Genomic DNA, 21407 nt, shown 5'->3' with positions numbered 1-21407 from the left:
ATGTGCTTGCAGCTCAAGTTTCAGGTCCATGGTGAAATCCCAATTGTGCACATACCAATGGTCACAAAAATGTGTAACTCAGGTACTGATGTTGATCAAGTGATGTAACTCTGAAGTTTTTGATTGCACTTTGAATTTATAGACTGAAACTTCACTGAAGATCATCACTCAGAGTGACTGATGGTTTTCAGGAAATTGTTATTTCCCAAGTAGATAAGTAGAATTTCCAAAAGCGGATGTATTGTCTGGAGTTGTGTAAATGATACCGAGGTGATTAATTGGTTACAGAAATTGGCCCATAACCTAATTATGGGGTTATGTTTTGTAGAGAATTCTAATTCTCTTCAAGCATCTACAGCCTCTAAGTCCTGTCAAAGTGTCTTTAAGAAAATCAATGTTCAGAGAAATACAGTCAGCTGAATAGATATAAATGTACAACATACAGTAATACTTACAGTACTACTCCCTCAGTGGCCCAGGCTCATTCGACCTGAGCATCCCAAAAAGAAACCTCAACTGGGAACAAAGGGAGAGATGAACAACTTACCTAAAACAAGTGCTGTTCTTCCCTCCAGCTCTGACGCAGGGATACTCAACTGTCAAGATTTTATTATCCGGACACTCCGTCCTGAGAAGAGAAGGATACATGGGAACAAAAGCAGATGTGAATGAGTGGCATGCTTATCCAGCAGTGCCAAGCTTCATACTTATAATATTCACCACACAGAGGGAGATGTGGGGAATGAAGAGCAACAAAGGTTCAGTTCTGGATCCAAACAGCGACACACGTTACAGTTTAGGATCAATATTTTCTCTCCAAATCTACCAGAGCTCCCACAGTCAGAGTTTCAAACCTCAATGTTCAATGGTACATTGATGGGATCGATTCTGTACATGCAATGTAACACATATGTGGTATTTTTGGAACCAGAATGATATTAGATTTTTAACACTGATATCGACAATGACATTTGATAGTTTGTTTAACACAATTTTAGAAAGAAGAAATTAAAATCTATAAAATGTATTGTTTCAGCTTCTTAACTGTAATGATTTTCTGCTTTTCTCTGTTTTATATTCTTGGAAGTTGAATATCATAAAGTGAGAATGCATTTTGAAGCATTTGTTGGACAAAGCAGGTAATTTGATGACGTGATCTTGGTTATGTGAAACGATTTTTTTTTTACCATTTAATGGGCCAGCGAATAATCAGTTAATTACAAAAACAACCTGACGAACTGGTAATAAAAATAATCATCAAAACTGAACAAACATTCTTAATAAGGATGTGTTCATTAAAGAATCATATGTCTAGAGTAGGGCTGTCAAATCAGTCGAACAATTTGTCAAAACTTCTCAGTGCCTCTGTTGGAGATATATCATATATGTGGTGTGTTTATTATTGGAAGACATACAGTATTTGCTGACACCAATACAACTGCTATAATCTAATATTGGTCTGTGTTTAAGTAAGAGGGCCCTCAATCAATCACACAGGCAGATATTCATCCCACAGTCTGATGAGCTGACACCAAACCTGGAAAACAAATATAGAGACACAGGCGAAAAAAAACCCATCACTGCTGGTTTAGTATTTGGAGTCTAACTTGTTGCTTTTTTCCTTTTCCATTTCCAGAATATTGAGAGCATGTGCTCTGCTCACATCCTCTGCTCACCTCCTGACCTACTCTCTCCGGGCACCTTAATAGCATCTGTCATGTTATGTCTGAGCACAAGCAACATTTGGCTCTCCACACCGCGACCGATTCCAACCATTTGGAGTTTCCCCTTCGGTTCCTGCATTTCCTTTAAAATCACATCAGGTTGGTTCATCCAGGGGACTCCTCTTTGACAGCCTGCTCATACAGTATGTCGTAAAGAGCAGAAACCAATAAAGCATAGACTAAACTCTATTATGGCAGTTGGCACCGTGCGCTAATCTGACAGTGAGGTACTTGAGTTTACATTAAATGCCAAGGCAAAATTAGTGAGTGGAGAGAATGTTGTCAGGAAGTTTGCAGAGCTATAGTCTCACATTAATCTTTAAAACCTCTGTCGATCACACGGAAAGTGGAATTTAGACGCTGTGGTTCAAGATAGAAAGTTGTTTTTGAAACGTTTTGTTTCGGCTCTTCTTTGAGTTTCATTATATGACTAAAACAGACATTTTCTCACCACAACATCCCTGATTAAACTTAATATGAATAACGCCGCTCATTTTCAAAAGATACACATATTTTTTTAAGATGCACCACTCAATTCCGTTGGACTTACCTCGAGGTGTCCACTGCAAGCCTCGTCCTAATAGAGCTGGCATCAGATTCCCACAGGAAAACAACACAGATTGCGCCAAATGGTAAAAGAGTCGCACCATAAAGTTGACCCATGTCCCCTTTTGCGCTCCGGGACAAATGACCTGTCCAAGTGAAAACGCCTTAACATCAGCAAAACACCCCTGTTTTCATCTGTCAGTGACCCGCGCGGGCAGCGGTATCGAAATATCAGAAATCCTTGTCAAGTATCCCGCAGAGGTGACGCACATGGAGCCTGTGGGATAATGAGTGCTGCGCGGTGCGTCCGCAGCCCCTTCCCAACTTTACGCACTGAGGCAGAGACCCCTTGGAGAGCTACTGAAGGGTTTACAACCCAGCGTGTTCTCACTAATCCCTCTGGATTTACATTCCTGCCTCAAAAGAAGACTTAAAGCAACTGACTATACAGCCTCACTGACGTCTTGCATGGTAATACTAACAATAGCCTATAATAAAGTTACACTTGGCTAAACAGGGCACTGGATCACAAATTACATCCATGCTTACACTGCTTTATTTTACAAATAGATAAATTTCACAACATTGTAGTGAGGTAGGAAGAAATTCAGGCACCAGGGGGCGCTGTAACAATGGGAAAATTGCCATAAAATGCATTTTTATGGAATAAAAATCAGGAAGTAAAAACAGCTATACTGTGTTGACTAATGACTACTGCACCGGACATTAAAAACGTCTCAAAAGTATCCTAAAAATTCAGACAAAGTCAAGTGTTTTATTTAGTGGACTCCGTCAAAGAAAATGTGTATTGGTCCCAACCTCTGATTTGATTTGAGAAGAAGCGGGAATTTGAAATCAGTTCTTTGACAGACTGAAATTCAGAGTTTTGACAATCACAGTGTGGTCTGGTCTTCGTTAGAACAGCCGTCAATAAGCTGCAGCTGTCTGAGAGCCTCTTTAGAAAAGCCAAGGAAAAGCTCATTACAAGTATTCTCCACATAAAGACATTCATTAACGCTCCCAAATCTTATATGAATATCAATTCTGACCACTGGTTAGATGTAGATTTTAATCCTTTATGATTCATTGACAGACAGTTAAGATGGAAACTATCCACTTTTCCTCTTTGGCACCAACATGTTTTAGTTTACTTCAATCCATTTATATTGTAGGACATGTTGACACTCCCAGGAATTGATTTTGAGTCATTTGGGAAATGTACAAGAAAAACCTCAGTTGATGTCATAGGTATATAAATATCAGTGTCATCTGCATGATCGTGACCAGGAAGTTTGTTTGTGCTTTATCATACTTTGTTGTCGCAGCAGTCAGCAGGGTCCAAACAACCTTAGAGTCATGGTGCTATTCATTTCTGAAATCACAACTGTCTCCGATGTTTGCAACAGTTAGCAAAAAGTATTGTCACAGCAAAAACAAATAATAAATATGTTGCATCTGTTGAGACTAAACTTGGTGTCAGGTCACTTGTTAGAAAAGTGGAACCACAAGATGGAAGAAAGCTTCAGGACTTTGAAGATGTCAAACATGTGCTCATCCCAGACTCTCCCATGAGATGCTGCAGTGTTACCGGTGTTGATGCCTCATGAGCCGCTTTGTTTTATGCACATTAGAGAAAAAATGAGCACGTAGACATCTAATTTACTGCCTTGACTGTGTAGCTATTTGAAAAACATGCCTGATAATAAAATGAATGTAGTAAATCTCTTTAGACAAGCTTATCTGTCATGTTTGGTTTGGAAAATATCCAGAAGGTGGAGGAAGTCAGACTTATGTTATGTACTTAAAATAAGAAGAAAGGGGTCTAAAAAAAGAGCCCATGTAGAGGTCAGTTTTCTATGCATAATAATAAAAAAGACAATTATAATGAGTGGATAGCTCATTATAATTGTTTTTTTTTTTTTAAATCATACTTGCAATCACAGCTTGATTGCTCGAGTGCTGTAAGTTTGCTATCGGCTTTTAGTACTGGACTGTGCTATCTGATCAACCCAGCATGCATGGATTTTTTTAAATTTTTTTGACACATTATTATGATGAATTACAACATACACAATAAAGACACTAAAGGGAGCCCTTCCCTAACGGTACATTTTAGTTTGTTTTTAATATAAAACAACATAAATACAAATTGCAGCCTACCCTTAGTGAGTAATTGAATGAAATCTGAGCCAAATTGTAAAGCATTGCTCAAAATGTTTTGCTTACTCAACCTAATAGGGGAAAAAATACTATTATAATCCTGCAATGCATTTCAGTGGCATATACACATAAATCACTGCAAAACTGCATTCAGTACTAATAATTCCATAGGAGAAGGTTAGTTCATCATAATTACACACACATCTGAATATCGCTGAATGTGTCATGAATATTGAAGTGAGGTTTTATTCCTTTCTGGTGATTCATTGGATATATTAGCAGGTGACTGTGTTGTTATGAGAGAAGATCTGACCGACAGTCCCCTCGGAGGAAAGCACTGTGCAGTGGTCAGTGGATGGTCAGGCGATGTTAGGTAACTCTGTACTTGCCGGTCCTGCACACCGTCATTCCCCGGAGTGCGTAGGGTTCTTGGCCACCGTTCAATAGAAACAGCTGGTTTTATTCACCGCAAATGAATCATGCGAGAAATACACATGCACTCACTTACACATGCGCTGTATACAGTACATGCATGCACACAGTAACTCGGCCTCGCACATCAAATTAAACTGCATAGTCTCCTTTGGCTCTGTTCCCTGGAGAATCAAATAAATTCATAAAATATATAAAGCAACATTATTAAAGAACCGCAGCAAAACGCAGCTGTTGAAATGGCAGCCTCCGCTTCATTATTACGACCACACATGCCATGGTTTCTCTTGTTCCCACGAAGGAGAGTCTCCTTTCCCCGTTTACTTTGGTTGTGGTTTTTATTTGGTGTTTGTCTATCTGCATATGAGCAGGCTGGAAGAAATGTGTTTTTCATTGAGGGCTGTAGCCGCATTCTGCATCGTTACCAACTTCTTGTCATTCATGGATAAAACTGCCCAATTGTGAAATACATAAAAGCAAAGACATTATCCCTAATTTCCCAAAGGACTGAGAGGGGGTTTTAAAGTTGTGGTGTAGAAAACAGACATAACTCTCTTGCTCATTGTCTTTAGTACCTGACAATTTTGAGCTAACTTTCACCACTGAGTCAGTACTTGAAATTGATCATGGAATGAATTACCACAAACTGATCACATAAAACATAAACTGTTTATACTGATCTTTCAATGTGCTACTCACTGAAACACTCGTTAGAAATGTAGATAAACAGCCCTGACTTATTTTGACTGGGATTTTATTAGAAAGTGACAGAAGACAAACTTTCAATGATTAGACAAGTACTTAAGTGGTGCTCATACAAATGAACATGCTGTTAAACATCACTTTTTTGTTACCCACGTGGAGAGCTAAGTGCATGTTACAGCAGCACTAACTGAGAGCAGGACCCACTCTTTCCTGCATAGGGCTAGATACAGTTATCCGGACCAATAACTTCAACACCGGTTTCTGAACGATACTTTTTTCAATACCAATCTTATCAAATCCATATTAAGATAAAGAACATTACAGGCAGTTTAGAGGAGAATAGTCTAACCCGATAATTTTCTGTAGCTACAATTTACAGATGTCTCCTAATCACCTCAAATTAAAATTATCGCTAGACCAGGAGGCAACTCACTCTTTGGTATCTAAACAGACGTTTTAAAGCCTCGAGTTTGTCCATTTTGGCCGTCGCCATCTTGGTTTTCTGATCATATTTGGTGGATCTTACTGAGGACACAGTGCCACACTGACTGCAGCTTAGGCATGTCAATCAAACAACCTTGCCTCCAAACATAGCTTTCTGAGGCCTAATATCTAATTGATGATGCAATTATTTTCAGAAGGGCCACCAGACCACTAATCGGAAGCAGTTTAGTTAGCTAATGATACCACGATGACTAAAAATGGATTGACTTTGTGTTTTATGAGAGAAGTTGACCCTTATTGAATGGCAGTCTATTGAAGCCAGTGGTTTTTTTGGAGCCAGCCCCTAGTGGCCCTCAGTGGTATTGCTCTTCTGCCGACTACGTATATTTCTATATACAGTCTATGCAGTAGACACTACAATTTAACTTTGTCCCTATACACCTCACATGTCGACCACTAAACGCTAGCCAATCCTAAGCCAGCTGTGCACAGACATGTCTCCACTGCCGAGTTATTGCAGACCATCCAACTGAAACAGGTATGTGGCCAAACATTTTTTTGACAGGCGTTCTCATGTAAGATTTACCTAAGTTGAAACCAAGTGCTTTGATTTAGGCAGAGCCGCAAAGCCCATGTTCAGTAAATGTAGTGGCTCACTGAAGCTGATGATTTTACGTTGCCTAGATATCGAAATTTTCTACCGATTGACAAGAAGAACAAGAAGTTTGGTACCCAGCCCCAGTCGTGCACACGGTTGAGGATGCATCAAAGCTCCACCATCAGTCACCCACACAGTGTCAGTGCTTGACCTACTGCTGGTTTTGGTGCAGACTTAGATGGTGTCTAAACAGGGCACTGCCCCAAAGGAACGAAGCTGCCATCTGTCATCTTAAGGACGTAAAGAATCCATCCCATTCACTACATGACCCTCGCTCTTATGAAACTGTGAAAGCACCCCCGTTACCCCAGCAGGACAAAGCATGTCCAGTGGTACTATTCCCACTACACTCTTTAGCTTTTGACTCAGTATGATGCCTTTCAGACTTACTGACGTACTTGAATAAACTCTCAAACATCTTCTGAGACAACCATCATTATAAGAACTGGTGTTTCATTTCATAAGGTCAGAAGAAGAGGTCTGATAACATTGCACAATGTTGATAAAAATCATCCTGCACATACTTTATTGATTGATATTTAATCCAAAGAAACACCTGAATGTCAGAAATGATTCAAAGTAAACATCAGACACATATTTATAATGTTATGCAAGTCAAAGAAATAAAATAAATTGTCCGTGACTAATTCTATTTCCTTGTAACACTTTTTGTCCTCATGATATCCAAACTGAACAAGTAACATTTTCCAAACAGCTTTTGAAGCCCCCTTGGCTGGTAAACACAACATAAGTATATGAGGTCAGGTCAGAGAGCTGCACACAGATCATTTATTTCTACAAGTGTGCTCAGAAGACAAACAGATCTCGGGAACCTCTCAGCATGAAGAACACTGAACTCTTCATCTGTCTGTTTGATTTATCCATAATTGCATTATTCCACAGCCATTAGCAACAGTCCCACTAAACATTGGTTGTCATAAAATACAGACCAAGAGACACATGAGGTATGCTGTCCAATTTGATGTGTTGCCACCGCTCTGTTTTTTGGGTATTTCTGTTGCTTGGACACGGAGGGAGTTTCAAAGTTGTATGTCTCTCTTATCGTAGTAAACACCCGACTGTTCAAGCCAAATAACACAGCGGTGATCAATCAGTATCAGATCACATCATGTGGAAGGAAAACCTTTTTTGTAACACAACTTTCATTTCTCAACGCAGAAGTTTTGGTGTTAGTTTATGTTTAGCAAAGACAAAAGTTAATAAATTGACATTTGGCTGACCTTTGGACGAATGCTTTGGCTAACTTCTTTCTGTCCTTCATCCTTTCTGACAGTTTGTTGGTTTTATTGTCACAGACAGCAATGGATTTTGCAGAACCGGTTCTTTAACAACCACAGACGCCATTTCAATGTCGTTTTATCTTTTTTACATTTTGTAAGGAGCTGGTGTCAACGTGTTGTGTAGGTCTCACACTAACATGGAACTACAGCTCCACTGGGACGAGGTAGAAACATGTAAAAACACAGCAACTCTTATTGCTTCATGAAATTCAAACTGGAAAAAGGAGATCTTATATTAAAAAAATTAAAAAAAAAAAAAAAAAAAGCTTTAAAGGAGGAATGGAAAATGATTTTCTGGTTTACTTTAAAAGGTTTTGTCCTCCCTGCTTCCAACTGCTGCTCAACATCTGACTTTTAGCTTGAGAACCAAGCCTCTTTTGGGAAAAGTTATCTTTAACACTTTACTGCATGTTTGCATGTTCAATAAAGTGAAAATACATTTATATAAATGTCCTGGTTAACTTTCAAACTACTCCAGTTTCTCAGATGTCCATTTGTCTGCAGTATCTCAAGCAGTGCAAATCATAAAGTCCTGTTTTCTGTCTTTCATCTACATCGTCCTTATGGATTAAAGTCAGGTTTCCGAGCAACATTGTTATGAAATGTGTGTGCATGCAGGGGGCAGAAAACAGACCAGAAAGACTTAGAGGTCCACATGAGAGGTTTGTTTTTGTGCTGTGAGCTTAGAGGACACAAATGTTCCTTTTCGCATCTTTTCATCTGGTCACAGTCCTGGATTTTAACAAGGTGGTGGATAATTTGTACACAGTATGCTGAGAATGAAAGGCCTGTTTAACATTAAGACAGTTCTCACTATTACTGCATGTTTATGGTTGTTAAATCAATAGTGTGAGGCTCTGCAATCAGTGTGTTGGTGATCTCTTCAGTGTGTGACTTGGTGACAGCTGATGAAGGAGACTTGGCTTTGAATAGAGAAACTGTCAAGTTGTTGTATTGTTTCTCAGAAAACAAAAAATACAACCAAATATGTGCTCATGGCCCTGTGTGGATGCTGTGGAAAGATCCCCTGCATACTAAATTCAAAATGGATTAAGATGCAACCAGTGTTGCAATATGTAAGTACCTCAAAGTGCAATACTGCCAATGACAACTAGATGCTGGCTTCAAAAAATGCCTGGTTCCAAATAAATACATTGACGTCTCTCTAGCAATCCTCATACATAACCAAGTAGGTCATGAGCTTCGAGTTTAGGCCCATTCTTAAATGTTCTCTAGATTATGTGACAACTGATAGTAAAACATTTAATGTTTCATAATAATGCTTCTACTGCAGTCGTTACGGTTAAACCAAAGGGACGCTGCTGGATGCTCGGCGCTGTAAATCTCTCCAAATTGTAGCACAATGTCTTGTTTTCTGACACGTGATATTTTTGGGAATTGAGTAAATCTGACACATTATTTTTGCTGATGAGTAATTAGTGCGATAATGTAAATACTTGTTCAATCAGTAATATGTAATGACAGCTTAGTCTCACATTAAAATGAGTAATAGTCACATTGGTTCAAAAACAAATTAGTTTCACAATACCAGCCCTAAAAGTGTGAAATGCCTCGTTTGAGAATGGGTATTAACTTGCTTAACGTACATCAGGTAACTTGAGTTTAGAAAATAACACAATGTTACATAAATAACTACCAACCAAACTATGATCTTTTCCTAAACTTAATTATGTGGCTTTGGTGCCTCAACCTTGCGAGTACGTCTGAGACATCAATGACATTTGTTGGACAGTCACAAGACATTGACTCAGGCTGAAAGAAAAAAATAGGCTAAGAAAAACCAAAGTATCTCACAATTTGTGAGCCATTATTGAAAAACAAAATTTTGTGTAGTAGACCAATGCAGCCATCACACATTTTATATGAGACTGGGTTGGCAATGACCAATTGATTACTGTTTAGGATTGGTTGTTTCTCACTATACCTGTGAAGCTAATGTTGTGTAGTCCCGTGTTTGTTAACACTGTTACCATTAGCTGCTTTTTCTCAATGGACTTCCATATGTGCCATGTTAACTAGCTGCAGCAGACAGATGTCTATTAGCTCTTAAAGTAAATCTAGTGTTTTCCAGCTAGTTGCTACATTTCTAAATAATCAAAGTGCCCATAGCAAAACTGGCAAAACACTGGCATTGTGTTTCACACCTCCTGCTCTCCACACATATGTATTCAAGGCCTGTCTATAAAACATGCAAAACTATATTGCTGTTTTCTTTCATGTGCAAGACAATCCCAACAAAACAATGAAGTACTCATTTATAACACTGGAGAAATGATACAAATCCACTCTGCTGTTGTCATAACCTTTGTGCAATCATCTCATTTTTCAGAGTAAATTTCCACAATCAAAAGCTGGTTTCCGGCTGAAGTTATTGTTCAAATTTCACACCGCAATTTTCCTCCTCAGGTTCTGCCACCACTTCTGTATCTGCACAATCTCTGAGGATCCATAAAAGCTTTGAAAGGGAGAGTTTCTTTATGCTCTCACAGGTGCACCCAGCAGTCAACAGCTGAACACACAGACTCTCACAAGAAAGTCCGGAGTTGACACGACTTAGGCCTCAACACATGTCGACCTGTGCAGCCCAGCGGCCATGTGCTGTAACTGTGTCAACTGTGATGGATTTGGCTCGGCTCGCCGGATGATGACGTGATAACTGCATAAGAAGAAAGACCAACAAGAGAGAAGATTATTCTGTGGACAGATTGTTAAAGAAGTATCAGTGTTTTAACAGGTGAGATGCTCCAGGCTCCAGGCTGTGATATGTTAAAATAGACTTTACGACTCCATTTAAATGATAATATTAGAATATAATCACCTGCTGTCTGGATCTTGTAAATATTTTGAATTTAAACTTAATCAGGAAGTTTCATTGATGTTAAGATTTATTTTACGAGAGACCCGAGATTAAGAAACTTTCACAGGAACACAACCAGCAAACAAATAAAATTAAATAAGAAACCAATTAAAACAGTCACAAGAATCATAAAATACATCAAATAATAAAGCTGTAAAACCTTAAATGGGAATGTAAGACTTTAGTTTGAGGGAGGTTTATTCCATTTAGAAAGTGTGGAGTACCTGAAACCAGATCTGCCAACATGTATGCATTATGTGAGGTCGGTTGGACGCTTCAACAGTAGAGCTTTAAGTGAATAACATGAGATGGATGTTTATTCTTGACTGTAAGGAAATAGATCCAAGTTTGTGATACGGAGAACAATGATGAGTAGAGAACTGATCATTTGTGATAAAGTGTAATGCACTATGATGCAATAATAAAGAGTATCTTCATTTTTCATTTATTATGGTTGGAGGGACACAGACAGTCTTTAATTCTGTATAAAAAGCCTATTTTTAATTTAAATTTTTGAATTAAGTGTTGACTATGTACCTTGAATGATCCCTAAATATTTCTATGACTCCAGACAGGGAAATAATATTGGCGCCATTTAAGGTTTTAATAGCAGGATATCATCGGCAAAACAACGCACCTTAAGAATTGATTTGGAACAATTATGTTACTTATATTATGTAAACAACAATGGAATGTGCAATGGCTGTACATGTAATGCATGGGCAACTGGGATGGGACTTTATCAATGCAAAAGTTTGATATTTTCATACATATATATATATATATATATATATGCACCTGTGCTTTTACATCCCAGCACCTCTAAGGCTCCCTCACATTACATCTCATTACATCTCATTAAAACAAGTTAGGGGGAATAGTGCTATGACATATCACAGAATACAAGGAACTTCAACATGACCACATAAGGTTGTCGAACGCCTTCAAGTTCTAGATAAAACTTTGAGATAAACCACCTGCAGCAAATGTTGCACCAACAGAAACACTCCCTGTTAACACTTACAGTAGTGATTTTGAAATTGGGAGGGAATTTATTGTTTAGAACATTATTTTTTTTTAAACTGTCCCATGTGTGACCTCCATCAGTCATCCCAGTGGTTTTTAAGTGGTTTAAATGTGTAAACTGATGTAGGGGGTTAACCCCACACTCCACCCTGATCAGTCAGATCAAAGCAGCAGGAGGAGGAGGAGAACGGGGGTCCCGCTGCAGAGGGACCGCTACCCAGCCATGCAGAGAGAGCTCACACTTTGTGTGTGTTCACTGATTAGTTTAATGGGGTAGAAACAGTGGCTATGTCTGGAATGCCTCCCAACACGGCCATGACCTCCTTGGATGAGAGGGATTACAAGCTGTGGGAGAGGACAGACCTTTCCTCACACAGTGGGCAGATCTTGCGGTAAGAACTGCTGATCAGCAACACCGCAGGGTCACGTCCCGGAGAAGCATAACTCTTTAGGTGCTGCCCTCTACGACTTTCTGCACATGCAGGCTTATAAGGTTTATAATACTTACAAAGAGCCCCTGACTGACTCTGGTCTGACTGACCCACAGTGGAAATACTGTAGATCAGGGGGGGAAGGAAAGCACCAGGATCTCTATAATGTTATCCAACATATAGAATTACAAGACTTTCAAAACTTCATGACCCTCTGTTACATGCTGTATGACTGCGCTGAATCTCAAGCATGCATTGTCACAGCAGGACACAGAGCCTAACGCATGGCAGAGATCTAACCCTTCAGCTAAATCGGACCACATGCAGACAAAAGTCAGATATATGAGAGTGAAAAAGCAGGGATAGTTAGAACTCTACACCCCCAGCTGACTTTAAATTTACATGCTGCCAGCACGAAGTGAGGAACAGAGTGAGAAGAATGTGTAAATCTCCTCTGTGAAGCTGCAAATTAAAAAGCTCTGAAAGATACTGCGAAAGCCTTGTCGTGAATCAGGCAGTACAGCTGTGGCCCAGGACAGACACTCCTGCCTGCAGTAAGTCACAGGCACAAACGGTGGTGGAACACACACATACACAATTGAAAACACAGGATTATTCATCATTTGACTCATACTCAGGGGTAATATTTCATGTCTTAACTGACTGTGGCGTTGCCCAAAGGAACAGATGGTGCAGCTTGGGGCAGAGAGGCCAGTTTTTCTCTGTAATGGCGAGTCAGAACCGAGCTCTGCTTACTGTCCACTCAGCAGCAGGCCGCCCCGGTTAATTGCTCTGCTTTAATTAAACGTGCTCTCATGGAACCCAGAGCTAATCAGATCAGATGATAGCAACGACAGCCAATTAGACCTGCACGCTAAATCTTGTGCCATATGTGAGGTCTTGCTGTCATATAATGTTAGCATGTGTTCGGAGTGTGTGTGTGGGTTTGTAACTCAAACAAGGTGATATACTGCAACGGGCTATAAAATTCCACAGAGAAAAAAATAATAAGTGTCACTCACAGTATTGATTATAGACAGCTGCACATTGTGTTGGATTACTGTTGTATCACAGCCACAGCAAAGATCTAGGTCAATTCAAAGGTATTTGCAGTAATCATAATCATTGCCAGTAAAGTCTTCACACAATCAAAGAATAAAGAAAAGACATTGCATTGCATTGTAACTGAATAGGAATGGGATTGTAGAGAGATAACCATCTTCTGTAATGGGTACAGTAAACAGTGAGTAAAAGCAGCGATGACAGAAACCAACCGGCAACCAACAGCAAAGTCATCCAACGGTTTGTGAACTGCTGTTATGAAGCCTTAAGTTATGATTTTGGCCTTTGTCATCTTGTTTTTTGATGTGACCTTACATGGACGAACTGACGAGAGGCAAGTGGTGGATCTGACTCAATCTGATTGGGAACCTGAAGACAAGACACCCTGCCCACCTATAGTGGATACTATATGAATGCACCACAAGCCTGTCAATCAAACAAAAACGCCCCAAAACATAAGGCTTTTTGAGGCCTTATATCTAATTAATTGTAGGATTATTCTGACGGACCACCCACAAAACTAAAAGGAAGGAGTGACTTTAGTGATTGGCACCATAATGACTTGTGAAAAAAGATTCTTGACTTTCGATTTCATGAGAGAAGTTGAATTGGAGTCTATGGAGCCAGAGCCTTTTTGGGGCCAACCCCTAGCTCATCTTTGTGGTATGTCAGTTCGAGGCCTTACACTTCGGCCTAATTTTTCCGACCTGGAAGCTACGTCCACTTTTATATACAGTCAATGTGTTATGATGTGAGGAGTAACAGGACCCAAACGCAGGCACACAGACTTGGGTATAAGTTCAAAACACAGCTGGTACCTACAGTCTATTTCCTCCCGAGTCAGGAGGGCAACTCAACCGACTCTCACCGGGGGGCGAAGCTGGCAGGACAGCTGGTAGGACAGCTGACAGGACTGGTGGACGGACAGCGGGTAGGACAGCTGACAGGACTGGTGGATGGGCAGCTGACAGGCCAGCTGGCAGGACTGGTGGATGGACAGCGGGTAGGACAGCTGGCAGGACTGGTGGACGGACAGCGGGTAGGACAGCTGACAGGACAGCTGGTGGGACAGCTGGCAGGAGCATAGTCCGGTAGCCCTCCCTGGCTGCTTATTCCTCCCGAGTCAACTCAACCGACTCTCACCGGGGGGTGAAGCAGGCAGGACCGCTGGATGGACAGCTGACAGGACAGCTGACAGGACAGCTGACAGGACAGCTGGCAGGAGTGTTGTCCAGTAGCGCTTACTGAGAGCACTGACCTGGTACAGAACGAGAGCAGGGACAGGAGCCGGAGCCGGAGCAGCCACAACCACAGGAACAGGAACATACGAATGGGTGATGAACGCGTGACGAACGGGTGACGAACGCGTGACGAACAGGTGACGAACGGGTGACTGGCAGAATCTAGCAATAACTTGCAGTGACTAGCAGGAACTCGCAGTATGGACCGACACCCGATGACTGCAGGGGCAGGGCAGATATAGTCTGGTGAGGTGATCCGTGGAATCAGCCACCTGCAGGTGGTGTTTGGGGAGAGTGGTGGCAGCTGCTGAGACCGGTGAGGGGTGAGGCCATGGGAGGTGACAGGAGGCAGGGAGAGGAGGACACAGAACACATGGGGACACAATAACAAACAGACAGGAAAGACAGAAAACATGAGGAGAGGTGATTGGGGACAAAACAGAGGAGCAAGCAGTAGGAGCAGACAGGAATCCTGACACAATGATAAAAACACAAAGGAAACATGAAAAGAAAAGCTGAATAAAGTTACACCTCAACTCTGCCTCTACCTGCAGCTAATTTTTTTTTTAAAAACACATTCATTTTCTCATCTGCCACATGAAAGTTCCTCGTTTGCTTGAGATAAGACAACTAAACCAGCTTTGTTGAAGGAAAGCTTGTGGACATTGTAAAAATAAACCTACTAAAGGGGATCGTTGAGCAGGTTGCCTACTAATCAAAAGGTTGGCGGCTTGATCCCTTGTTCTTCCTGTCGAAGTGTCCTCAAAGAGTCAAAGTCAGACACTGTATGCCTCAACATTGGCCTCTCTTCCAGAATTTGAAACCTATCAGCATTATAACAAAGTCATACAACTTCTGCCTTTAAGCGCAATCCCTATTCATGCATGAGTTATGTTAATATTTTATATCCCAACACATCCAGACATTGTTTGAAACAGCAGGGTGGTGGAGGTAGAGGTTTCCTGGTTACCACCAGTTTCCTGTTTATAAAGCAACACTAGCTTTGTTTATGAGGAAATAACTGTATTACTGGAACACGTCTTTGGCCAATCAGGCTGCAGGGTTGAAACTACCTGTCGTTTTATGGGTTCCTTTTTGCTCGCCTTGCCAACAGAATACATGCTGAAAAAAAAAGACAGACCTGTAGTGTTCCCGTGGTCACTGACCCAAATAAAAAAGTCCCTTCTCGCAACTTCCTTTATGAGGACGACCTGCCACTCGTCCCTGCAGACTTACAGGTCAAACCTTGTAGACCCAAAGAGATGCAATGCAAACAAATACAGAACAAATTGGACTTCAGGCAACAAATAAAGAGAAAGGTTTTTAACAAGGTGGGCATTATTCTACAAAACAGGCAGCTTGAAAATGGGTGGGAAATGGTGATCTTTAAAAAACTGTAAAGGTACCAGTAAGCAGGAGCAGATGGGAACAACGGCCAAATCTTTTGTGGTAAAGCCCTCAAATTACTTGGCGTAAATGTTTGGCTTTATTATTCGGCTGTCTTTACTGTTCCCTGTAAATGTGGAGTTTGTGAACATCGTCATCACGACAAAATGCAGACTGCTGGTACTGAGGTTAAGTCATTAACAAACAATGATTTGGGGAGGTATTAAAACCATTTGATTTTGTTAATCAAAACAACATGACGATGAGAGACAGTTGGTCTACTGCAGAGAAACAGTGCTGAGTAGGTATCAGATATTGAAAGCTGACAGTGGAGGTCTGTAACGTATTATAACTGTCCTTCAAACTCATATCTGTGGAGTGAGACGCAGAAAAACATGCTGCTGAGTAATCTTACACCGTAAAACATTATCACGTCATGATCTTCATTAATGTCCCGAAATGACTTTGTCTGTTAAAACTCTTTTGTTTGTGCTAACTCGTACTTTTCCCTGTACCCACCTGTCTTTCATATTTCACAGAACAGCATCAACAGCACAAGGAGCAGAAAAAAAAAAAAGTGTTTTACACGTCTGTGAAGTATTACTATTAAAGAAACAGAGACAAAACATTCTCGCTGATATAAAACATTCTGATTATGGCCAATGAAATAATAGTACTGATTTGTAATCAGTTATTTGGTACATAATGAACCACAAGGTTCACTATTGTTATATGTTCAATGTGTTGTAAAGAGATTAATGGACATTTTCATTTTACTTTATTTAATGTAAGCAGCCTGATGTATGAAAGAATATTTTATATTTAAATGTGTGTGTGTGTGTGTGTGTGAGGAGGAGAGTGGACAGTACAAATGGACCCCTTTTTTGTAATTAAATACAGTTAAAGTTTATTGTATTGAAAATAGTTTTTTGGATGGCTTGTCACCAGACACTGTGCACACCCCCCTCTCTAATCATTGGGCTTCTTTTATGAGTAGCATGTCATCTTTGCCTTACAAGAAGGTTCTTTGTGTCAGACTGAAGAGAAAAAGAGAAACTGAAGGGGAATTTATTTTGCAGCTCTGTTAAACTGAGATGGCGTTCTCATGTGTAGAATACTGTTGTGTGAAGTCAATCCTATAAACATTATTGTCAGGGTTGTTTTTTAGACTTTAGCGCCTCTTATGAGAAGCAGGCAGCCATGTGTGTGTGTGTGTGTGTGTGTGTGTGTGTGTGTGTGTGTGTGTGTGTGTGTGTGTGTGTGTGTGTGTGTGTGTGTGTGTGTGTGTGTGTGTGTGTGTGTGTGTGTGTGTGTGTGTGTGTGTGTGTGTGTGTGTGGTACATGGGACTGAAGGCACGTCTGTGTGGTCTGCATCCGTCTGCAGTCAGATGTTCACCTCCCACCATGATACAGAAAAGAGGCAGAGAAGAGGTTAAGAAGCAACAAGGAGGTCATCAAACTCTTTCTAGTCATTATCATCACCATAGCAACAAAGTCTGTCACACTAAGTTCCTGTTTAGCCAGCTCTTTATCTTTGGCTCTCAGCCTCTCTTCACAGAAACATCGTCTTTGGTCTAATTGCCATAACTTTGATCTGAGACTCCTAATTAAGAACTCGTCGTGATCAAACTGGTTGAAACAGAATTAGCTGTGATTTAAACATCCAGTGAGGATAATTGGCAGTAAATAACAAAGCATTGACAGACAGTAACTGTGCAGATTGAAGATATCAAATCCATAGTTTTGTTTAAGATTTATAAAACACTTTGGAAACGGTCAGCTGACCTTCTGCACATCACATGTTGAGCCTCAAATGTTTTCCGTAACATCATTGTCATATAATCATCTGACTTTCATTATTGGTTTACTCCTATTTACTTATTTCCCCTGGCAGAGGAACAGAGGAGAGGTGACGCAGAGTCGACGGAGTCTGCTGGCTGGGAGTGGTGTGTGATTGCATGGAGCAGGCTGTTACGCCTCTGGACAGCAACTCACAAACTGCAACACGGCTCGTAACGACTGAAGTACAGATGCAGTGCACGTGCATCGATATGTGGCTGAACAATAGATCAGTCTTTTGTTGCATTTTGTCATTTATATAGGTTTTTTCTTTGTTTGCATTAAGTAACATCAGTTTTCATCTTGTAACCTTGAAAACCACCAGTTACATTGGTGACACCTGACAGATTTTACAATCTGAGGAGAAATAACATATCCTCTTCTTAAACAAATACCGATATACTACTGTAATACAGATTTTTGTTTTTTACGTTGCTGTATAATTGCTTAATTAAGCTGCACCCCTTTAAAATATTACTGTTGTAACTGGTGTAATATTCCTTTATAAAGCCCTTATACTATTAAAAAAGGACAACTAATGAGCAAGGCTGTGCAATTATGGTGCTTTTCTTCACTCAAACTCTATCAAATGACAGAGAACTATCCTTAAAGAAATCATTGAATTTTGATTATTTTGACATCAAACTGACTCCATAATGTTTAAATAATAAGTCCAATACGAGTTGCATGCATTGTTCCAGTTTTTCTTTTCTCTTGTGTTTCTCCTCCAATAAAGTATCGAGAACATACGGCTGCCCGAGTTGTGGTCTTCGAATGGCCTTACATTCTCCACGGTTGAAACACCACTAATAGCAACCTTTCACAGACCCTTTCAAACCATCCCAACATTTTGTGGAGTTCAAAAATGCGTTTCGTGCAGATAGGTCTGTCAGCAAACACAACAATGGAGATAGTTTGAGTAGAAACGAATCTCATGTGTTTTTGCTTAAACATTAGCTGGCCCATTGTTTACACGGAGACGAGAGAGGCACACTGAGTCCAGCTGCTCTCTTCAGTGGAGCTCTCACCCTACAGCTGGAGGGAGGTTGGACTTTTACATAAAACAACTCTTTTCAATAAAAGAATATATTTCCATAAAAATATTCATATGAAATTAAATAATCTCTCAAATAAAATAAAATAGGAGGTGTGTCTTTTTTGTCCAGTGTAACAATAGGGTTTGGAGTCACCTGGTCACATGACCTGCTATTATTTTACGTACAAAATATGCATATAAAATTGAAGAGGCAATAAGATCCAATTTAAAAAGGAGAAGTTTTTCATTTGTCCCATGTAGTAATACAGTTTGGCATTAGTCTAGAGTGACTAGGTCACATGACCTGGGATATCAATAGAAATCTAAAATGAAGAGTAATAATACTATTTGACTGGCAGGTTGCTGACTATTCATTCAATCGCTGGGTCATTCTGTCCATATTCTGAAGTGCCCTTGAGCAACACACTGAACCTCGAGTTGCTTCAAATGTCAAGCGAGTACCTTTCATAGCAGCTATGATGCTATTGTGTCATGGTTTGGGACTTCCTTCCTTGTCTGTTGTTTGGTTTGTTTCCCATGTCACTTTGCCATCCACCAGAGGTCCTCTGTCCGGTCTTCACCAATGCTCTTCCCCGACTGGACGAGCTCAACTCACCTACGCCCACTTCCCCAATCAGCGGCAGCTGCAGCCGCTCTCCAATCAGTCAATTAGAGCATAGATTCTTCAAGTCTGCAGTCGCTTGCTGGTTTGTTAAGTCGAGTCTTTCTGCTCTCTGAGTTTCTCTGCATTTATCTTTTGGCGTGAATGTGATCAGCTTTACCTGTATTTAGTGCTTCTTGAATATCTTGTAGCAAAGTATTTTCTGTTCATTTAAACTGGATTTTGTGTTGTGCATATGGGTCCTCCCCTCTGGTGACCTGAGAAACATTGGTGTGGGAATGCATGTGGGAATGGGTCAATGGGATACACTGTAGAGTGCTTTGTAGACCACTAAGTTTAAAAAGGTGCTATGTAAGTGCACTATTTATCATTTTGTTGCACACACACACACACACACACACTATCTGAAATACACTTGTATTTAATTTTTTTATTAAACAAACTGTAGAAATTATATTATTTTAATTAACAAGTGTAGAGGGTAGTGGTTTCTTTTAATACATTTTGTGCCCAGTCCCTACACAATTCATTTTTGGACGGTCCCTAATGCCTTCAAGCGGTTCTTTTAAAAACCCTGCAAAACTGTCAACATGTTTACATGTTTCCAGCACTCCCAGCAACCTGAACGGCATCTCTGTCTACTTCCATCCAGCAGTTGTTTGATCCGGACTCAGGACCTCTGGCCGTGCTGCGATTTCAAGGCCCAGAGCAACCTGAGCCAGACGGGTTAAAGTTCTTAGCAGGCACAAGAGGCGATGAAAGCCAGTCTAACCGTGACAGTGTGTTCATTAATCACGGTCACAGTTACTTATCATAAACAGAAGGAGGCAGATCTGATCTTAGCTCTGCTTCTCTAATCTTCCATCGGGTCGGCGGTGTTCTCCAGATGTGAGGGCTGACTGTGGAGCCGAAAACACACATCTACATGCACACAACGTTTGTTGTGCATGTCATGTTTATGATGTTACTTTTAACGAGCTCATTTGTGTTTGTTTTGATACACTGCAGGTCCAATGTGGCATAATTGTATTATTGGCAGCAGTTCTTACCTGCAGACACAGATGGTATTTACCTCACTGTGTGTGTGCGTGCGATGTATCAGTGCTGTATTCATCACACAGCTCTGCGGCTGAGTTTGCCTGATGCTGGTGTGACCTCATTCTCTGCAACAAAATCACGTTTCAGTTTTACACTTGTAGATTTCAGCCAGCAGATGTTTTACCTCGCATCCACTAGATGGCAACATCCACACAGTTGTACTATGAATCATGTCTCAGAAGACATTTAGACTTGTTATAGTCAGAAAAGCACGTAGGACGGATAACATAAACAATTAAGCAGCTAAATGGAATTCAGCCATCATTAATGTTATTTTTTATATATATATATACCTGTGCTCGTCCTACCTGTGTGATGGGTCACTGCTGTGAAATAATAAACACACACTAGCACACTTTATTCATAAGAAAATAAAAGCCTGAAACTCATTCAAGTTTTTTTACAATAATTAAATCAAGTTGATTATTAAAGACACAAGCTTTACTCATATTATATTATAAGATGTTGTTTGACCCAGTGGGAGCATGCAGCAGGACTGTGTCACTGCTGGATGCTCTGCAGCTGCAGCACACTCTTAAGATGACTCATCAGTTGCTCCTCTGTGTTAGTTTGTGTCCATATTTACGAAAAATATTCCTGTATTTTGATTGGATGAACACAAGTCAAGTGCCCAATGGGCAGTTAAAGATTATACCCTTGAAGAAATTATAATTGTATAAATAATCATAATATTCTCAATAAAAAGTAAAACGTTTTCCTGTTGATGATCTACCAAAAAGTGGTAAACAGTTTAGCATTATGTTGATTTCTAACAAGCAGAGTCCCACTTTACACTTCACTGTGTTTGTTTGTTACAC

General features: G+C 40.3%; 1 protein-coding gene across 1 annotated transcript in view; it reads right to left on the bottom strand.

The window, feature by feature from the left end:
• The window catches only part of LOC138213027 (collagen and calcium-binding EGF domain-containing protein 1-like), a 34781-nt gene extending 32098 nt beyond the window's left edge, over positions 1 to 2683 (bottom strand). Inside the window, exons 1-2 of the mRNA XM_069173833.1 lie at positions 2275 to 2683; positions 548 to 628 (exon numbers count right to left, since the gene is read on the bottom strand). Of these exons, the coding sequence (XP_069029934.1) occupies positions 548 to 628; positions 2275 to 2387 (194 nt within the window). The 5' untranslated portion in view covers positions 2388 to 2683. The remainder of the gene's footprint in view (positions 1 to 547; positions 629 to 2274) is intronic.
• Positions 2684 to 21407: the final 18724 nt, after the last annotated feature.

This window comes from Embiotoca jacksoni, unplaced genomic scaffold (assembly GCF_022577435.1).
Source record: "Embiotoca jacksoni isolate LCO1_2020_lvr unplaced genomic scaffold, fEmbJac1.0.p SCAF_6, whole genome shotgun sequence".
Classification (NCBI taxonomy): Eukaryota; Metazoa; Chordata; class Actinopteri; family Embiotocidae; genus Embiotoca; species Embiotoca jacksoni.
This window is presented reverse-complemented; position numbering and strand designations above follow the sequence as displayed.